The sequence below is a fragment of the Condylura cristata genome, unplaced genomic scaffold (genome assembly GCF_000260355.1).
Source record: "Condylura cristata isolate star-nosed mole 26May11 unplaced genomic scaffold, ConCri1.0 scaffold00026, whole genome shotgun sequence".
NCBI lineage: Eukaryota > Metazoa > Chordata > Mammalia > Eulipotyphla > Talpidae > Condylura > Condylura cristata.
The window spans coordinates 18871615-18893306 of NW_004567127.1; the positions used below are offsets into that span (position 1 = coordinate 18871615).

General features: G+C 36.2%; 2 protein-coding genes across 2 annotated transcripts in view; both read left to right on the plus strand.

Moving 5' to 3' along the window:
• GCLM (glutamate-cysteine ligase, modifier subunit) overlaps positions 1-8939 on the plus strand; it is a 19429-nt gene extending 10490 nt beyond the window's left edge. The window contains exons 4-7 of the mRNA XM_012730029.1: positions 777-836; positions 3172-3374; positions 4702-4816; positions 8241-8939. Of these exons, the coding sequence (XP_012585483.1) occupies positions 777-836; positions 3172-3374; positions 4702-4816; positions 8241-8410 (548 nt within the window). The 3' untranslated portion in view covers positions 8411-8939. The remainder of the gene's footprint in view (positions 1-776; positions 837-3171; positions 3375-4701; positions 4817-8240) is intronic.
• A 7281-nt stretch (positions 8940-16220) lies between these two features.
• Positions 16221-21692, plus strand: part of DNTTIP2 (deoxynucleotidyltransferase, terminal, interacting protein 2) — a 12701-nt gene continuing 7229 nt past the window's right edge. Inside the window, exons 1-3 of the mRNA XM_004689522.2 lie at positions 16221-16316; positions 17488-18914; positions 20323-20458. Of these exons, the coding sequence (XP_004689579.1) occupies positions 16245-16316; positions 17488-18914; positions 20323-20458 (1635 nt within the window). The 5' untranslated portion in view covers positions 16221-16244. The remainder of the gene's footprint in view (positions 16317-17487; positions 18915-20322; positions 20459-21692) is intronic.

Below are 21692 nucleotides of genomic sequence, written 5' to 3' on the forward strand. Positions count from 1 at the left end.
AAAAAAAAATTCAAATAGAAATAGAAACCAAGACCTAGAAGGTAATACCACAAAAATGATTATATCAGGAAGGTGAGAGTATTGGTGTGTGTTTTATTTCTTCCAATTTCCTTTTTATTAAGAAAAATTTTTAATTTAGTCTTCATATAAATTGCAGTTTCTTGGAGACAGTATATGCTCTGTTAATGTTTAATTCCGAAAAATATACATTTTGAGTAATTTAAGGTCCTAATATTCATCTGACATGCTTTCTAGCAAATAGGAAATTAATACTGCCTTTTTGTTTTGACAGATACTTGTTGCTAACTAGTATATAATTAAAATGACTGGAAAATATGTAGATATACATATAGAGATATTTAAGATTTATTTATGCATACAGAACTGGAGTACAGGCCCAGGGGCAGCGAGAGGCTTCACCACAGACAGAGTGGGTAGCAGAACAGGCAGATCAACGAAGTACACTGCTGAGGGGAGCAGCAGCGGGCCAGACAGGAGAGGTCAGCCACACCATGTGGTCACCTCCAGGGCTGGGATTGAACTCACACTGAAGCAGCTGCGGCCAGCTTGCAGTGCTGTGCTTTAACCCACTGCACCACCAGGAAGGGGCTGGAAATATATTTTTGATGCCTTGAAATGAAAACAAGAGAATTTTGTGACTGGGAAAAGAAAAATAATTCATTAAAGATTATCTATTATCTTAGTATTATAACAGTGTTAATAATCACGTTATGTTAGCCAAATATAGTAATCATTTTGTTTTCTTTGTTACCCAGCAAAACTGTTCATTGTAGGCTCAAATTCCTCATCCTCAACTAGAAGTGCAGTTGACATGGGTAAGGGAAATTTCACTTTTTATCTTCATAGTAGGCTGTAAATTAGTGTAGGTATGTTAGTTGTAATTTGTGTTCCATTTCAGGTATTAAAAAGAAAACATGCCTGGGAGCAAAGTAGGGGAGGGGGATGGTGGTGAAGGATTATGGTGGTGGACACAGTGTGGTAACTAATATACCCGAAAAGGTGCAAACCTGTGCCTCTGAGCCGTATAAAGTGTTGTAAACCAACATCACCTCAACTAAAAATAAATAATAAAAAAGAAAGAAAATGAGGTATTTTACCCTTTTAAATTCTAACTGAATTTCTATAGGCTTCTATAGAATTATAGCATTTTACAGAGAGCCATATTTTGATATATAAAAGGGATGTAAAAATTGTGACATCTTAATGTTAAATCTATGGTTTAGATTAAAATTTCTTAGCCTTTTTAGTGCTGGAGGTGAAATACCAAAACAATAAGAGCAAAAAACAGGCATTTTATATCTATTTTCAGTACCTGATTAGGTTATAGCTATTCATACTTTTTGGAGATTTTTTAACTCTAATAGAACTCCAACTCTTTAACAGTAAAAATGGATTTAAATATCAAAGCCATGTTGTGTATCCATAATTCTGATCACACTGTTAGAGCTGAGGTACTCACATTTTAAGGAAACAGATACCCAGCTTTAGTGGAGCCCATGCTCAGGCAGGTAGAAGGCAGAGATGACCAGGTATTCACTTTGCTGAAAGCAGTTCTCTTCTCTCCTTTACTTAGCACTGTTTAAAGATTCTTTCTGCTTTTGTATTATAAGTGCTTTAAGAACCAAAGGGACTCTTTCTTAATGAAATAAAATTCATTATACTGTAATACATTTCTAGATCAACTTTGTTAAATTTCCTCAGAACTAACAATTAGTTGCTTTCATACCAAAAGTACAATTTAGAGTTCATGGTGTAGGTATAAAGTGCCTTGTGGTATAAAGTCCTCTGAGCAGTTTCTTGTCAAATACTGATGCCACAAGTGTCCGTGGAGAACAGATCCATCATTGACATAAACTGTACTCACTGTAGGTTTCTCGTACAGAAAATTCTGGATGTGGAGCTCTGATGATGGCGAATTGTTCAGTCATAAATGAATAGCTGGCCTTTATGGCAGCCTACCTACACATCCCACAAGGAAGGAAGGATAGGTGAATTATTCATCAGCATATTCAACTTGAGTACCTTCAGTTGAGTTAAATACATGTTAGGGAGTTTTTCCAAATGTAAATTTCATGAGCAAGTATAGCAGAAACACAGATGTATTTTTTTAATCAGGTGAAGTGTCCCATTTGCCGAATCAGTTCTCCTGCTGCCACTTTTTAATTTGTGCTGTGGTAAGCAGTGCCCAATGTAAGTTCCAGTACTTTTCCAAATACTTGTAAAAGTTCATGTTTGATTATTTTTAGATACAAAAAAATAATTTTCTTCAAATTTAAAAATTTCAACTCCTGATTCTGGGTGATTTACAACAAAGCAGTAAATTGTCACCACGTAAGTGAACGCCAGGCCATCTGGAAGTTTGCCGGTGTATTTGGAGCCTGCATCAGATCCTTACATTTGTGACAATTTGGGCGTCTGCAGCTGCTGCTTCTCAAGGCTTTCAGTCAGTTTCTGAGGACCAGGTGCCTCCCGCCCCAAAGCACTGGCCGGCCATCAGCAGACTCAGCACCAGCCGTCCCATGTGCACACGACCGTGCCCCCTCACTCGGCCGTGGCCAGGAAACCTTGTGCTTTTTCTTGTAAAACATTCCAGTATTATAAATGTTGGAAACTCTAATTAGTTCTTTAATATAACCGTGGAGTAAATAATCATCATTAAAAATCAACTCTTAAAGAAAGTAAGACATTCTCTACCTCTTTAAATACAGATTAATACATAAATACAGCTTTTCAGAGTATCAGATTTAATCTTTCCTATGAGTGCCAAATATATAGGCTAGCTGGTCAGAATTCTTGTAATCATCCATATGAGACATTAGTAAGCAAATAGAACTGAAAATGAAAAGTTTATGAAGATAAAATTGCAAGAAAATCCTGGGTCTAGGAGAGAAGATGGCTTGGGTCCCAGAGAGGGAAGACGTAGCTTCCCAGAAAGGAAGCCGGTCAGAGGTATTTATGCAATTTTAAGTGGTGGAAATATTCTCAGTGGCAGTTCTAGTGTTCTAAATTGGAATGTTGTAAATTATTAGTTTGTTCTGTAGAAAAGTAGTGAACCATATAGGCGGAGTTCAGTGGTAATACTTAAAGGATATAAAAAATGCTTCTTCATTTTACTAAGTAAAAAATGTTTCTTTGTTTTCTTCACATCAGCCTGCTCAGTCCTTGGAGTTGCACAGCTGGATTCTGTGATCATTGCTTCACCTCCTATTGAAGATGGAGTTAATCTTTCCTTGGAGCATTTGCAGCCTTACTGGGAGGAATTAGAAAATTTAGTTCAGAGCAAAAAGATTGTTGCTATAGGTACCTCTGATCTAGACAAAACACAGTTGGAGCAGCTGTATCAGTGGGCACAGGTAAAGGACAGCTGCAGCTCACGTGCTCCCCACTCCAGAAGCCTGCTGTTACAGTCTTCGCTGCATCCTGTTGAGACCGTGCACACTGGGGACACTCATTCTGGGGCGATAGTTCCAGATGTGGGAGGTCTTGTTTTATAAAAATGCCATTTTATGAAATGCATTTGACATAGAACATTGTGTAAATTCAAGTTCTACATGTTAACATTTGATACATTTATATATTGTAATGTGATTGTCATAATTATCCTTTTTAGTGGCTGGAATTTTAAGTTCTAGTCTCTTAGCAAGTTTGATGATTATAATATAGTCATTATCAGTATTCACTATACTATGCATCAGATCTCTAGTGTTGGAGTTTTGAGGCAGGCTTCATTGTGAAGCACTGGATTTTCTTTTCAATAAATATTTAATTGAACTTAATCTGATTTAAAATGAGTGATAAAAATCCTACAAAATACATGTCAAAGCTTTCATAGCCACATGAATTATGACTGTTTCTTTCAGTTTAACTTAGGTGAAAACAGTTCATTAGGCAATGATTGTAATTTCTGAAGGGAATACTAGTGAAATGTATATCAAATATTTCACTGATTGTTATAAGACTATATGAAATTCTAGTTTTTATGACTTGATAAGGAATGTCAAATTAATCACCCCCACTCTCTGACCTAAGTACCTGCAAAATTACTAGGGAAGTTGCTTACATATATTGTCTTCACCCTGTTGATTTTTCTTCATTGTTTTTACCTAACTTCATCCCTAGAGTTATCCTTTTCAGAGCTTTCAGTTTCTGGTGGACAGGAAAACCCTAGTGAAATTATTGTCTTTTCTCCATTTGGTAATAGCTGGAATGTGGCTAAGATCCTAAAGGAAAGCTTAGGTGATCCAGAATGTATTTCTAAACTAACCTGGGCAGCTCTCGGAAATTATATAATTCTTTTTCAAGTGTTAACAACTATACTCTGTCCTTTAATGTTAAATGTTTATCATTTGTATTTGATTCTATACCTTTAAGACATATTCCCTCTGTAACTGGAATCATCATATTAGAATCATGTTTGTGAGGCAGATGTGTTATATTACAGGCTGTAGCATGAGATTTTTTAATTGTATATAGTGACTTTCCCTCCTTGTCGATCTATTTTCCCTTTCCTCAACCACTAATGTGAATTAGAAAAGCATGTATTAATACATTCATGTAAAATTATTTTATAGGTTAAGCACTGTAGAATGTTAAATTTCTTATGTTCTAGAATTGTGTCTTTTATTACTTTCGGTTTTTTGTATTACTTAATTGGGATATCTAATTTTATTTTCACTCTAGGTAAAACCAAATAGCAACCAAGTTAATCTTGCCTCATGCTGTGTGATGCCACCGGATTTGACTGCATTTGCTAAACAATTTGATATTCAGCTGTTAACTCATAATGACCCAAAAGGTAAGACTGATGTTTTCATTTATAGAAACTGATAATATCTTATAAGAAAGTACTTCTTAAAATTTAACTTTTGTGTACGTTGATAAATGTATAATGTTATTACCTAGAATTCTTACTGGTTGGTTCAAAACATACATGCCTTCATTTTATTTTCAGTAGCTATAGTTTTGTCTTTGTACCAACGAGGGAAAAATCAGAGTGATTATTTCCAAACATCTGGTTTGTTGAGGTTTATAAATATTAAACTAAACAGAAGAAATCTTTTAAAATAGTCTAAATATATAGGTATGTCTAGTATAGCAAAAATTGCACCAAAGCCACACAATTAAAAAGGATATCTAGGAAAAGAGCTGATAAAATTTAATTTGAAATTTAAGTATTGGAGGATAAGTAGTTGATTGGATATTTTATTATTTTCAAATCATGTATGTTTGGTGTTAATCAAAAATAATTAAAGAATGGCTTTTCTGCCTTTTGTAATACTATTTAGCATCTTTTTTTTTTTTTTTTTTTTTACTGTGGGGTTTTTCCTTTTCATTTTTTCCCTCATTTTTTACTATTTCATAGGGAGAAGAGTTTTACCAGGTAAATATGTGGGCTCTGTGAAACAGTATTTGATAGGTGAGAAGGATCTTGTGAAAGTTTCAAAACTCCATGATATTTTTATGTATCTTCTAGTTTATTAAATACTATTTATTTATACTATCATTTATAATAGTACCCTTTTACTAGGGAAAATTCTATTTTATAGATTATTCTTAGAAAAAAAATTCAGCTTTTATTTCCATGTCTAAAAAGGACCACAGGATAATGGTGGTTTGATTCAACTTGTTTATTTTTAGAATGTTTATGGGTAACTTCTGAAGATTTTATGCTTTCTTTTTTTAGCAATTCTTATTTGGGGAGGTAAGGGCTTGTTTGTCTCTTCTTTTACTGTTTTATAGGGAGTTTTAATAGTTACTGTTCCTCAGTGCCATGCATCATGCTAAGTAAATATGATAGAGATGTCATCTGTCATCCTCACAACAGCTGAAAATAAGCATTTTATTGATGAGAAAGTAGAGCCTCGGGTTAAAATAACTAGTCAAGCCAACTAGCTGGCTATAAATTTTAATTTTACATATATTAGCAGGTATTATATCATTTATCTGTTTACTTTGGGGAACTTTTAACAGCAGCAATTACTACTAAAAGCTGGTTGATGAGCCTATATCCTACTCTCACTCTATCTGAAGGAAAAAAAACTTTTTTCCAGTAAAAGAGGAAGTAGGAAAAGACAGGTGTTTAGTTTTTTATTTCCATGTTATCTAAATGTTGACATGTGAGTTACATACTACACATTATTGTTATGAAAAATATGTACATATGAAGAGGTGTATTTAATCCTTCCTTTGGTATTTTTTATTACTGATGTACTTTGACACTTGGTTGTCTTTTAATTTTAACATAGGCCCCAAAATAACAAAGACAAAGAATAGGAAAAGGGGAAAGAATTTATAAACTGATGTTCAGACATTTTGATCTGAAATGAAGGAATTCTTCTCTTAAAGAATTTGTCATTTTCTTATTCTAGTATTAACATAATTGAATTAAATGTGTGTAAGTTAATGAATGGATAGCATAGTAATGATTTTGTGTCAAATTTTTTTCAGCCATCAACTTATAAAATATTAAATTCTTACTATAAAATATAATTTAGCTTATAACCCCCTAAAGTCCCACATCTGTCCTAAAATGACCCTTACTACTCACAAAGGGGTTATTTTCCATTAGTCTTTGTCCTAAAAGTGTGGTGACTACAGTCAAGGTAAAATTTATGTCGATAATTCTGACTTTAACACTTTCTTGATTATATTTGCTTTATCCCATCCTCTACTCCCATTAAATCCAATCTCATTCCCTCAGGGCCCTCTTCTCTGATAGACAATCTAATAGTCCATAGCAATGTTACTTTTCTAAAAAAAAAAATTTGCATTCTCTTTATGTAAATTACCTTTTACTTGTCTGTCCTTGGGCAAGTTATCTAAACTCACTGCTGCAGGTTTCCTCCATAGAGGTTATTACCTCTCTCATAGTGTTAACCTGAGTTCAAAATTGAATTCAAACATGTAAAGTATTCAAAAAAGTGCTTGGCACACTGTATAATTCATAGTTACTGAGAGTTTACTATTGATACTGTTCAAGTACCACAGCAATTCCTTTGGGGCATGTGAGTCATTCAGGTGCTCCCAAATCATACTGTTTGTAGAGGGTCACTCACTCCCATCTGTGTGGCTGGTTCTGACACTGGTGGAACCTTTTCATATGATTGATTCAAAGGACATTTGAATACCTACTGTGTGCCAAGCATTGTTTTAAGTACTAGAGAATACAGGACCAAGTAAGACAAATTCCAACCCTCAGGGAATTTATATTCTAGTAGGAGGAGACAGACAGTAGCATAAACATTAAATGTAGTAAGTGGTGGTATATGCTATGGAGAAAAGTTAGTTAAGGTATAAAAGTGTCCAGGAAAGAGCAAATGGATTCACAGGCCCTAAGGTATGAATGTGGTTGAGGATTTCTAGATCCATCCAGATGGCTAGAGAAGCAAGCAGGGGAGTGGTACATAAGAATAGTAGTTGAGGACTTAAATATAAATGTAGAGTTAGAAAATAATGACTCCATCAAAAATGCAAATTAACCATCATCAAAGTTTTTTAAAATAAGTGCTGTTTCTCCTAAGCAAATAGTAAAATTAACACTCCAGCATTATTAGCTACTGGCAACAATATATGTAAGGACAGTCTTTCTGACAGCAAGTGGCAGCATATACTATGTATCAATCCTTAAAAGTGTACTTACACTGTTATTCCATAGTTAGGCATAAGAATGTTCATCAGGGCATTATTTTTACTACCAAAAATTAGGGAAAACCTGTATATTTTTTGACCAACAATAAGGAAATATGTCTATATAGTGTAGTATTGGGAGAATTATTTAAAATGACAATTTCACAGAATATGTAATTTATATATATGTGTAAATGTGAAAAATAAGTAAATTAGGAAGTATGATATCTAGTTTTGTAGATATGAAGAGTAGGTATTGTCCACCTCCAACTGAAAGAATTATGGATGACTTTTATTTTTAATCTATTTTACCTTCCTATAGTCTAATATTATAATCGACTGGAGATCTTTGAAACATATACACAGATTCTACACTCTAGAAGTTGGCACTAGTAGGTACTCTACACTAGAGAGTGTAAGTGTAGATACAATCTGAAAAATAGCTTGGGTCTTGCTGTACTTTGGTTTAGATTAATTTCCTAGGTGTTTCTTTTGTTGTATTTTAATGTTTACCAGAGAGTAAAGTATTTTTGCTTTCAAATTTAACACTTAGGGTGTTATTTGTTGTTGTTGTTTTTGTTTTGTTTTCTAAGAACTGCTTTCTGAAGCAAGTTTCCAAGAAGCTCTTCGAGAGAGCATCCCTGACATTCAAGCACATGACTGGGTACCACTGTGGCTACTTCGATACTCGGTCATTGTTAAAAGCAGAGGAATTATCAAATCAAAAGGCTATATCATACAAGCTAAAAGAAGGGGTTCTTAATTACAACTTAGGGTCATAACCTTCTGACTTGTATTTTCCTTAAATATAAGAAAAAAATGGAGATATATAAAACCCGTTACCACCCGTAAATGGTGTCACTGAGGCAGACATTCTTTAGTTATATATGACAATGTTGTCTGTCAAGATTTGAGTACTTCTTGCCTCCATATCAGTTCACTCACATGAACCTATGTATTGTTTTCATTAAACTATTGTTTTCTAATTGAAATTGTCTATAAGAAAATACTTGCAATATATTTTTTCTTTATTTTTATGACTACTAGAAATCAAGAAAATTTGTTGTTAGATATATTTTGGCTTAGGCATCAGGGTAATGTATATACATATTTTTTATTTCCAAAAAGATTCATTAGTTGCTTCTTACTGTAGAATAAGTAGTTTAATTACATTTGTTAAAACTGGAAGATATTTTTCTTGGCATTAATAAGATAACTATATCTCAAAGTAACTGGAGTATCTGGGATCTACTAGTAGTGTAAATAAAATTCATTTCTTCAATTCATGAAAACTTAAATTTTTTTATGTGTCCTTACTGGTATTTTACCTATAAGATTTGACCTTATACCCTTGTGCCATATTTCCTGTTATTGTCACTGTTATTTACAGTGACAAACCAAAGTAAATCTGCAAAGGAAACTAGGAAATTTGAAGTTGTCATTTGGGGGTTTTATAAAAACAACTTTTACCCCCAGATTCTTTTTAGTTCTTGATCCATCCTTAGTATTTTGCTATTCATTCAAGAAAATTCAGTAAGAACTGAGCATTTTCCATGTGCTGATCACTGTGGGCTCTGGAGACAGGAGGGAGGACACAGAGCCAGGGATTAAAAATCAAGTAAGTAAAATGCGTGACATTTGTTTCCTGCTAGTAACTGACTATAAGGAACTAAATCAGAAGAGAACTGGAAAAGATCTTTAATTCAGGGCCAATGTTGTCTATTTAGACAACTTTGAGACATAATCTTAAATATTTAAAGGCAAAAAATATAATCACAACTTAAAGGTAGAAGAGACTACATTATGTAATATAGTTCCTCCTTACTTTAAGAATCAGAAAATAGCAAATAACTTTGACCTTTGAATATATACTATAGGTCTTCTAAAATCTTGTATCTCTATCCCAAATAGTTTGAAACCTTGCTTAGTCTCTTGTGTCTCAGTCATAGGTTCAAGCTATAGGCCTATACAAAACTAATTATGCCTGTTTTTTAACTTAGGGAAAAGAATTGTAGTTCCATTTTCAAAATAAATATACTACATTCTTTTCCTATCCTAAGTAAGGGTTTGTGCCTCTTTGTTGGATAATCTGATCATCAGAACTATAATGAAAAAATCAGCTGATGTACCTGCTAAAACCTGTTTATAGACTTTGAGCTTCCTAAAAGCCTTATGTAGCCTTTTCATTAATTGTATGTAATGTTATTAAATGTATATAGTTAACTTTGGCTGGGGGAATATACTACTACATTTTTTCCATATAAATCTTTAAACAAATACTCATTTAATTGAAGCCAATATCGTGAATTGGTGAAGTTACATTAAGAGGTAATTTTAATAACTCATTTTTTAAAATCTTAGACTTAACAAAAATGAATTGTTTTTAAAATGAAAAAATTAACTTGTGAATGTATACAGACTTTCGCAGAAGCTTTTGTGTTCTAGATTCCCATACTCTTGACAAAGAAGCACGATTCAAAGATTCATTTTGTGAAAGTGATCATGTGTGGAACTTTAAATTTTTTGTTTTAACATTTGTTATTGAATATCTTTTTTTTAAGTCATAATTTTTCAAGCTGATGTTCACATCTGTTCCATGAACTGTGAAAATACAGTGAATTTTCAAATATTTAAGGTCTTAAGTATTTAAAAGCCATAAAGACCATTACTACTACCAAATAATTGTTCAAAGCCGAAAGTTATGTTACCGATAGTGTATGTAACAGATATGTTTTGTGGAGAGATGTATATCCAGAGACCTAAGGTAGCATTTATATAATTGTTTTTTCCAGTGAACATGAAAAGAAGCTATAGCTTATTACATTTCCAAAATGCACTGGAGCCTTACTTTAAACATAGTGTACTGTAACTTGGAATTCATTCTGCAATGAGCCTATCTTGAATTCCCATCCAATAAACTATAATCAGTCACCAGGAGGACCAAAATATCTTAGAAAATATGTCCACATGGTGTATCTGAAGACCCACATGGTGCCAAAATGTTAATAGAGTGAGTACTTAGGGATGGCCACTGCTAGAACTTGCATCATAAATAGTAATTTTTCACTTCTCAAAAGAGATCACTTGGACAGCTGTGTGTGAAATAGACTTTTCCTTACCAGAGTCAAGTAGTAACTGAAGTAAGATCTTGATTTTTAGTCATAGATAGTCTAAGGCTCATTTAATTATGTCTAACTTTCCAACCAAGTATTTTCAATATTTGAGAATGTAATTAATTGATGTGCTATTGTATATTGGCTGACAATCCATCTTTCTACCAAATGTGCATTTCAGAGAAATTTGTGGTTTTAATGAGAATTTAAAACCATTTGTGTTTTCATACTCAAACATAATTTATGATTCTTAATCTATTTTTCAAGATTAACTTACTAGTGTACTGGACTGTAACACAACTTTCATTAATATTTTTTATAGTTTTCAGAATTAGAAATAAATTAGGAAAGTGACTTAGATAATTACACTTTTGTGTATCTGTAGTGGTGTACCTTGAAAGCAAAATATAAAGCATTCTTAGGTATTTATAAAAGTTTAAAATTTTACCTATATTGTGAATTTAATTAAAATGTGTATTTTTTAATTGAGTTATAAGAATCCTGCAATGTTATATTGATTTTGGACTATTTGAACTCAGACTAAGTGTGATATGAAAACAAATTATGAATCCAATTTTTAAATATCCAAACCATAAAGCCATTCACTCTTTCATTCAGTAGGTTTATTGAATGCCTACTGTGTGACAGGCACTGTACAAGGTATATTTGCAACTAGACACAGATGAAAAACAAACCCTCTGTTCAAAGAACTTATACTTGGCATATTTGGAAGAAGAGAACTGTACATGAACAAGAACAACACAAGGCTGCATTTGTTAATTATAAAAGTGAAAACGGATGGGAGCCTGTGGAAAGAAGTGGGGGCTGGAGAGCAGGGTCAGGGACAAGCTCCCCTGAAGAAATTAGGCTTGGAGTAGCAGGAGCAGTGGAAGCAGTGGATGAGGTGTGGCTGGGCATTCTGGGCAGAGGGTCCTGTTTGCCTCCTTTGTGGTAAATATGCTTTTACTGAATGATGAACAGTTCATCATGAACTTCAGGACTTCAATAAAAGCACTTTTTTCAAGAGCTTGTTAAGAAAGGAATGGCTTCTGTTGAGATGAGTAGGTAAGGGTAGAAAAGTTGTATTTCACACGTGACTAGAACCTGCCCAACATGCCAGGACATGGTGTATGTAGTTTAACTACCAGAGTTAAACAAAATCTTAATATGTACCCTTCAGCAATGAATAAATATATAAAATGTTATATGAGATTTTCATGTGTCGGTCCATTATTCTAAGAAATGTTTGTTTACAGTAAACATTAAAGCTCAGCTGTTTTCCCTGCTTTTTAAAAAATTTTTTTACATCATTTTCATCTGTTTTCCCTGTTTCTTTGCTTTGCTGATAATTCTTGCATCCTACTCCATTTAAATTCACTTTTACTGCCTTAAATTCTTTATTTTTTTTATATCAGTTTTCTGCCATAAACTTTCTAGCTTCTATTTGCCTAAAAGTGATACTGTTCTTAATCTTTTTTTATTTTTAAAGATTTCTTTCTTTATGCATACAGAACTGGGGTACAGGCTAGAGGTGTAGGGACGGTGAGAGGATCACCAGAGACATTGGGGAGCAGAACAGGCCGACTGACGAAGTACACTGCTGAGGGGAGCAGTGGGCAGGTCAGGAGAGGTCTGCCGTGCCATGTGGGTCACCTCCAGGGCTGGGATCAAACTCATGCTGAAGTGGCTTTAGCTTCATAGTGCTGTACGTTAACCTGCTGTGCCACCAGGGAGGGCCCCTGTTCTTCATCTTAAATGGTCATTTTACCTTACTGAATTCTAAATTTGCAGTTATCTTCTACATCTTGAAGATGCTATTCCTTTTGACTTTCTGCATATATACTGTACTCTGTAAGTAATGTGTTTTTCTTGTTGCTTTTTTTATTTTTAGTCAGAAATTTCAACTTTGTTGTATATGACATGAGAACAGAACAGAAAAATCAAAACAGGCTATAAAACTTTTTGGTAACAAAAAGCTTAATCAAAAGAAAATATTTTTATCAAAATTTAAATCTTATATTCTTTGAAAGACAACTGTTAATAAAAATGTAAGCGACACACTGGGGGGAAACAGTTCCAGTATATATTTCTAATGAAATATGAATTGGATATAATCAGCTTTTAAAAATTGCACTTTTTAAAGGACACCATCGAAAAAGTGAGAAGACAAGCCAAAGAATGGCAGAAAATATCTATCACATTCAATAAGGGCCTTGTATCCAGAATGTGTAAAGAACTTTTCACAAAATTTAATCCAATAAAAAACAGGCAAAAGCTTAGAACAAATTTTTCTACTAATATGAATAACCAGTAAGTACATTTTGAAATGTTCAGAATGTTTAGTCATTAGTAAAATGCAACTGAAAACCACAATGAGATACTAAAATGTTAAAAGATGGATAATAGCAAGTGTTGATGAGGATGTGGCATATACAGACCTTCCAGATAATGCTGGAGGGACAGAGAAAGGCACAACCACTCTGGAAGACAACTTGGCCTTTCTTACAAATGTGAATGTTCACTGGTCGTGGGCCCCAACAATTCTATCCCTAAGTTTTTACTCAATAAAAATAAAAATGTGTCCATAAAGGATGTAAACTGGAAGCTAAAAGGCAAATGCTGAATTATAATCAAACAGTTGAATCGTAATCAGCAATAAAAAATAATGAGCTACATAGAGTATACACAGCAGGAGATCTTAGAAACATGCTGTGTGAAAGAGGCTAAACATGAAAGCATACATACTGTATTCCTTTAGGTACGATTTTACGATAGACAAAATTATTTAGTAGTGACTTCTCTGTTGCTGTGCCTGGATACCTCAGGGTTTCTTAAAAGATTACAATTCAAGTGTCAGACTGGAGTTAGTCTCACCTCTATGCGTCATTTGGGTTTAATGTTCTTCCGAACTTGCTCATGAGGTTGTCGGCCTGACTCAGTTTCTCCCTGGCTAGAAACCAGTGGCATCCCTCACTTCCTTGCCATCTTCCAGCTCAAAACACAGCTAGTTCCCCGTAGAAGGAACAAGCATAAGTCAGAAGCCAGTCTTTTTATTTTTTTAAACCTAATCTTGAAAATGACATTGGTTTGTCATTCTTTTCATTATCAGTGAACTAGATCCAGCTCACACTGAAGGATCTCAAACCAGATGGGATTTTTGGGGATCACAGAATAGTCAAACTTAACTGTAATGTTTTACATGTAATAATGCATTGACCATATCAGTTTTTAGAAAGTTCACTCACTAAAACTCAGATCTTTGGTTAATGCCTAAAGTTCTAGAGAGAATCAGCTATTCAGCTTATGAGTTTAATTAGTAAAATCCAGATTATCAAGGGAGAGTTTCTCTTTGGATCTGAGTAATAACGACTGTATTTTTATGGTGTATTTACCTAAACTTTAGTATCCTGTATTTACCCCCAATCCATTTTGGGTAGAGGATATGCAAAGAATGTAGAATTAAGGAAAAAGGTTAGATCTGGTAAGCCCACATAAAACAAAACTTGAACACTTTATATAGTTTTGCCTGTGATCAGCAGATCTGTTTATAGTAGACCAGCTCAGTCTTCTCAGAAATATGTACTGACATTTTTCTTTTAGCATTATATTTCTTCCTTGACCTTTTTAGATTGTAAATGTTGGGTATGGGGGAGTTTTCCTTTAAAGGGGGCCATGCTTGCAAATAATAGAATTTATATTTCCCCAACTTCCTATATGCACTTCTGTGATACTGTGTTTATACAGTCACTCATATTTAAGTATGGTAGAGATCAAATGAGTTAATACAAGTAAAACACTCTGAATAATATCCAGCAAATAGTAAGAAGTCAGTACTGTTACTTTAAAGGCTTTATCCCCTGTAGCTTTGATCTCCATTACCGCCATCAAATGGCTCAGTTCCTTCCTTTATACCATTCTGCCTTGCTTCATGCCTCCCCTTTTCTCCCTCTTCTTTCTCTTATATGGTCTCTCTGCCACTTCACCCTACTGAAATTCTTTTTACTCCTCATGACGTTCCCTACAATTCAATCTAAACCTCTTCCCTCCTCTCAGCAGATGAATCTACTACACAGAGGTTACCTAAAATCCCCTCCTCTCCTCTGCAGTTTCCTGCATTCACATTCTCCCTGCTTCAGATAACTACTCTTCCCTACGGTCTCCAGGGAAGGAGCTATCTTTTGTACTCATCCTTCCATCTTTATTTTGTATTGTTCTTCGGTTGGGATTAGGGTTAGCTGCAAATAACAGAAAAATCCCCACGTAACAATAACCTTTAGACAGGTGTTTCTCCTCTCAGCAGTGTACTTCGTCAGTTGGCTTTTCTGCTCCCCAACTGTCTCTGGTGAATCCTCTCAGCACCCCTGCACCTCTGGCCTGTACCCCAGTTCTGTATGCATAAATTAAAAAAAAAAAAAAGGTGTTTCAGGCAAAATGATAGGGAAATAGGCCGTTTGGGACTGATAGGGAACTCCATCAGTTGTCAGGCACTCATGTTTTTCATAATGCCCTGGGACCCCTAAAATAAGATTCTCACTCTAGTGACACAAATTTGCTGCTTGAAACCCAAAGAACACAAGTTCCCGAGGGATACAATGAAATTAAGGATATCATCTCCTTTAAGATATCCGTAAAGAACTATGCAACACCTAATTTGTATGTAACTCATAAACAGATCCATCTGGCTACTAGGAAAACCATGGAGTTATTTAGTTGAGTAGCAGCGTGCGGGGGGAGGGGGGGGCCGGAAGGTGTGGGATCTGTACTTTGTTAAGAGAAAATGAATAGTTTTCTAAAGAAAACCGATTTGGCAAGGCACTTAACTTTCTCATCAACATATGTTTACTTCTTCAATTCTCTACTAGCCATAAAGGTATTCTAGGTCTCCACTATTCTAAAAGAGAAACAAACTTATCTTGATTCTGGTCGTTCTCTTTTCAACCCTGTTTCCTTAACAATTCGAGTTTATTATAATCCCTACTCCCCAGCTCCCTTTTAGGTAGTTTAATAGTCTCCGAGTTCTTGAGGCATATACAGCTCTACTCCAAGTTTTTTATTTACACTTAACTTCACAAATTATGCCAAGAGTACGTGACTTAAAAAAAATCCATAAACACTGCAGAAACTTAGGCCATACCTAGGGCTACATTACGAGCCCTAGAACTGATCAAATGCTGGTGGGAGCTGGGACTCCCAGTTCGTTTGACACGGGGACGAAGGCACTCTTAACTACAGCGTTCTTCGCTCGACATCTCCCCACAAATGCTGGTCTGCAGTTTACAGTACTGAAACAAAATCCCAGCTCGCGGGTAAGTTTTCGCGCATGTCACACCATCCAAGCCTCCGTCGGCAACGTGGAGGCAGGTGAGGAGTTCTCGCGAGATTTCGGGATCTGCGCGAACTTCGCGAGCGAGCCGCTTCTCTGACGCATTTCCGGTGCGCCGGAACTGACCGGGCTGGAAGGCCGCATGCGGACTATTTGAGAAGATGGTCGTCACTCGATCGGCGGGGCCTCAGGCCAGAAGCCTAGCCACGTCGGCTGAAAGCTCTCAACCGAAGGTAGGAAATGGAAGGCGCCCCCAGGGTGACGCTAATGGCCGCTCCCGCCGAGCGTGAGTAGGGCCGGCGGGAAGGGCACGAGCTGACTGCGCGCTGCTGGGAGCCGGGCCCATCGCTACGTCTGTAGCAGCGCTTCAGTTGTCACAGCGGTATTGAGGCAGATCTTGGCTTGAAACAGCGAGATTAAGGAACCTGCTCTGGATCGTTCAGCGCTAATGCACAGCTCAGGCTTTTCATCCTTGCTGTTAACACGGTACAAGGGAGGGCAATTTTGACCACCAAGTCAGAGTCGAGTCTAGAGTAGTTGAAGAGAAAGGCACCATTTTCCCGTGGACCAAGACCCCGCGGACCCCAAAACGAGGACCCCACTCATTTTGGCGTGGGGAGTGCCGCCTGCTGGCTCGCGTGGTGTTTGTCTCCCACTGCCTTTTTATGTTGTTGGAAACGGAACCTTAATTCTCTCGTGTTTAAAAGATGTCAGCGACCGATTCCACCAGTGTATTTGTACCTAAACACAACTTTGCTCAACGTTGGTTTAACTCTTGTTACTTTCCAACTATGTGAGTGGGAAGTAGATCTTTGACTTTTAAGTGGAAAAGGCATTCTCTGTTCATTTACTTGTTTTACTCCTGAAGTCAGGTTCAGCACTGTGAGACAAGGCCCTGCAAACTTAGGATCAGAGCCTCTATTTTTTAATTACTGTTGTTTCAAGCATGGAGTTGTGGTTGCTTTTGTATTTTCCGGTTGTTGTGTTTTTGGTTTTTTTGGTTTTGGGTTTTTTTTAGCCCACTAGTAGATGAACTGGTGTGTGGGCTAGACTGGGTGGGATTGGGGGGGGGGGCGGGAGGATGAGAGAATTCACCAGAGACAGAAGTGGGGAGCAGAGACAGGGAAAAGCAGAACGGTCAGATCTATTGAAATATATTACTGAGGGGAGCAGCTAGCAAGACAGGAGAGGTCTGCTGTACCATATGTGGGTCAGCTCCCTGGCAGGGGGTGGAACTCAGGCGGTGGTTATGATAGAGTTGAGACTTAACTCTAGGGCACCAGGAGGGCCCCTTACAGAGTTTTTCAATGCTTTTTTACAATTTGCTCTGGTGGGGATTGTCACAATTACTTTGCCCTTGTCCACCTCTTCCTAAATGACAGTGTGTTTTCTCTGGCTTTGCAGAATTCTGCTACTAAAAAAAGTCAACTGCATCCGAAAGGTGGGAAGGTTACTAGATCTGAAGATCCAAGTACTGCTGAATCACAGACCCAGACTACTAGGAAACAAAGTCCAACCCCTAGAACTCCTAAAACCAGAGAGAGAAAGAGCAGAACGACAGACTCATTACCAGCAAAGACCAAACCACCCAATAATGGAGAGGCCTCTGAAGCAGAGTCAGAATGTTCCACTGTGTCTGAGCCTCAGGATACCATTTTAAGAGTAACGAGGAGGAGGCAGATTTTAGTGGCATGTACCCCAATACCCAGTGTTAGAAAAAGAGTGAAAAATACTTCAATAAGTGAGTCTTATACTGAAGAAGTGCTTTCTGAAGCAGAGTCACATGTTTCAGGCATTTCTAGAGTTGTGACTCCCACAGTATTAACTACAAGAACCAGAAAAAGTAAGGCTAAAATCCTAGCAGATGCAAGCCAGGAATCACATACAGAGACTATTTCTGATGCTGAGTCATCATGTTCAGACATTTCTTCATTTTCTGGAGTTGCAGTTAGGAGAACCACTAGGAGTATGCAGAAGAAATTGCAGGCACAGACTGAGCAAAGAGATACGAGAAAAGGAAAACAAGCCAGTCATGCACCTCTCAAAGAAATAAAACAGAAGAGTTTAGATGAAGAAGCCAGAGGCATAATAGATGAGGGGAAAGAAATTAATGAGAAAAATTCTCAATCAGATATTTCTGAACATCATGACACTAGCAATCAGCAATCTGTTTCTCAAAGGCATTCTACTCCCCAAAACACCAAAACCATTTCAGAGCACTCAAATCTGAACTGTGAGACTGTAATAAAATCTTTAGCTCAAACATTTGCAGTAGCAGAAACGGACAAGTGGAATGATGAAAGAAAGAACACCATGAAAACAAGTGATTTGATAGAATTTGATGATCGCGATGATAGTGATGAAGACGAGCACACGATGATAGGAGTCAGTGAAAGCATGAATGAAGAAAGGGATATCGATTTTGAGTGTGATGCCAAACTCTCGAAGACTGAACTCCATCCATCTCAGGATAAAGATGATTCTGTTTTATTAGTTCTCAGCAGTGATGAAAGCCAGCAGTCTGAAAACAGTGAGAATGAAGAGGACACGCTGTGTTTTGTTGAAAGTCATGGTCAAGGGGAGTCGTTAAATGGAAACTCAAAGAACATATGTGACAATGCGTTGTTTGTAATTGACACAACTCCTGGTATGGGTGCTGATAAAAATTTTTACTTGAATGAAGAAGACAAGGCAAGTGAGATTGCCACAGAAGAAGAAAAACAAGAAGAAGAAGAAGAAAGCAGTGAAGAAGAACCATCAGACCATGACAAAAATAAAGAGAGTGAGTTTAGTGATGAAGATGACTTACTAAATAGCACGAAGTCTAAACTGTAAGTTTTACCTTTGTTTTTTAAAGTAAGTTTTTGGTACATATTTTAATTTGCCATACAATTACATTTTCTCCTCACTGTTAATAGCTAGTTTAAAGATAAAATAACTTGTTTTTTCTATTTGATTGTGGAGAAATTGAAAAGTAAAAGTTTGAGAAGATGATCACTTATAAGCTCAAACATTGCCCAGTGAAAAGGGTCAATATTTGAAGCTGTCTCCTTAGTTTCCTTTTCTCTTTTAGGCTTTTTTTCCCTAGGCTGGGGCCCCAGGAGGCAGTGTATCCACCAGAAATGGAAGCATGTTGTAAGGACCTCTATATTAACAGATGTACAATCTTCCATCCAAAACAGTGAAATTAATCTCTTACGTGAGATTAAAAGCCAAACTTTGTCTAGGAGTGAGAAGAAAACATACGTATATTCTGTACATTTGAACATACATAATTCTTTTGTACACTAACTAGGTTAGACTCAGAAGGTACTGCAGTGTAATGACTTCACTTACAGCAGAGGGATTATCAAAGCTTTCAACTGTTCTGTTTACAGAATAATTAGGGATAAAGTGACTGTAAGCCCAAGTGTACTTGATTATAAAAAAGGTCCTTCGGTAATATAAAATAGTAATCCAGGTCGCATGCCTGCTGAGAAATGCAGACATTTCTTTTCATAAAACTTTTCCCTTTGAGAAGCAGCAGCAAATCTCTCTTCCTAAGACTGCCCACCTGTGACTATGTAGCACTCTTTTTTTTTTTCCACTTTCCTTTTTCTAATAAACCTATCCTTTTAAAATGTAAAAATAAGTAAAGTAGTGCTTACATTACATAAATATGAAAGGAACCCAAAGCCATCTGCAGAAGACTGGTAAGTCTGGGCTATGACTTTTTTGAAAGCTCCAATGGGGATTAATGATGCTCATCAAAACTGGTTGAGAGGCACTACTGGTGGCCCTCGGTTAACACAAAAGCACTTTTTTAAGTTTGGTTACTTTGGAAGTGCAGGAATTGCCTGTGTTTTTATTAGAGGTGGAGCTACATTTATTAACTCACTATATGTGAAGTTGAGCTGAATTGCTCCATGTAGGGTTTCTTTATAAAGTCCCTTTATGAAGTCTTGTTATATGGCCTTAATTTCTCTTTAAGATAATCTGAGAATAAATATGTGCACATTCACAGAAAGCTGTTTTTGTTGAAGTCGTTTTTCACCCACCCTAGGATTTTCTACTAAGTGACTTTGAGATTTAAAATAAATGGTCGTAGTTTTGTGGTAATTCCATTGTAAAAAAAAAAAAAAATTATTTGGTCATGAACAGTAAATGGGGAGAGGAGAAAACATTGATTCTAAAACTACAGTCCCAGTTGTTTCCAATTTGACTTAATTATTTGCTTTTAAGTGGTTGTTTTTCTTTCAGTTTGAAGTTAACGAGCAGCAGCATAGACCCTGGTGTGAGTATCAAGCAATTGGGTGGTCTGTACATTAATTTTAATGCAGACAAACTACAGTCGAACAAAGCACTAACACAGATTAAAGAGAAAAGGAAAAATGAGGTAAGATACTAAGATATTTTGTTGGAAAGTAAAGTAATACAGGATCAGTATTCCCCTTCTTGCACTCACCAGTTACTCCAGGGATCGTGTTTTCTTCTCTTCCTCTATTTATGGTTCTTAACTATTTGGACAATTTTCAGAATCCAAAAGCTGTGAATGTGGGTATCATGTAGAAAGAAATTAGAGCATAGGAAGGGTGACCATACCCGTGGCCTTAGCCATTAGCCTGGCTTCCTTCCAAATCTGGACATTCTAACCTTGGTGCCTTTTGAGGTATTTAATCCATGTTTCTGTTGTCTGTTCAGGCATATGTCTTCACTGTGAACCCATTTCTCCATTTGTATTCTTAGTCTTGGTAACTGACACCAAAAATCATTTTGTAGTCAGTCACCAAGCCTAGAAAATGCTCCTTACATCCTTATACTATATCCTCCTCATCTCACAGTCACTAGCTAGTACACGCCTTTCATTTACACTACTGCAATGATCTCCTTACTTTACTCATCTACAAGCACAAATGTTACTCTGAAATTCTCCTATGTAAATTCTTTGGTGGTTTCTTAGTCTTCATGCTGCCCTCAGCTCTCTGTCCACCTACTGTGTTCTTGTCCTTGAAGACTATTATTGTTTCCTGATTATACTCTACTTCTTCCAAGCTCAATACAGAAATCATAGATCATTGACAGGAAATGTCTTTCAACCTTAGTTCTTCCCCCTACTTTTTCTGTGCTTTTGCAAAACCCAGTATAGATCTGATTGAATATTGACCATGCTGTGTAATTGTTATTTTAATGTCTTTTAACTTTATATTCCTAAAGTGGGACTTTTCAGCCTCAGCAACACTGATGTTTTGGATGGATAGTTGTCATGAGATGTCTTGTGTATTTTGGGATGTTTAGCAATGTTCTTAGATGCCAGTAACAACCCTCCCCCACCCAAATGTCTGCACATACAGCCAGTATCTCTGAGTTACAAACCACTACCCTGGAGTTTACTATATACAGAACAAACATTATTCTGTTAAAATAGATATCCTATCTGAATGGTAGGAAAGTCTAGACTGTTCCTAGTCCAGATACTCCTAGACCTGAACCTGAATTGGGAATTTCTGGATTAATAATTAACCATGAGGCTCGTTTCAGTCACATAAACAGTATTGGAATTTTTTTTTTTAAGATTTATTTATTTATTCATATAGAACTGGGGTACAGGCCAGAGATGCAGAGGGTGAGAG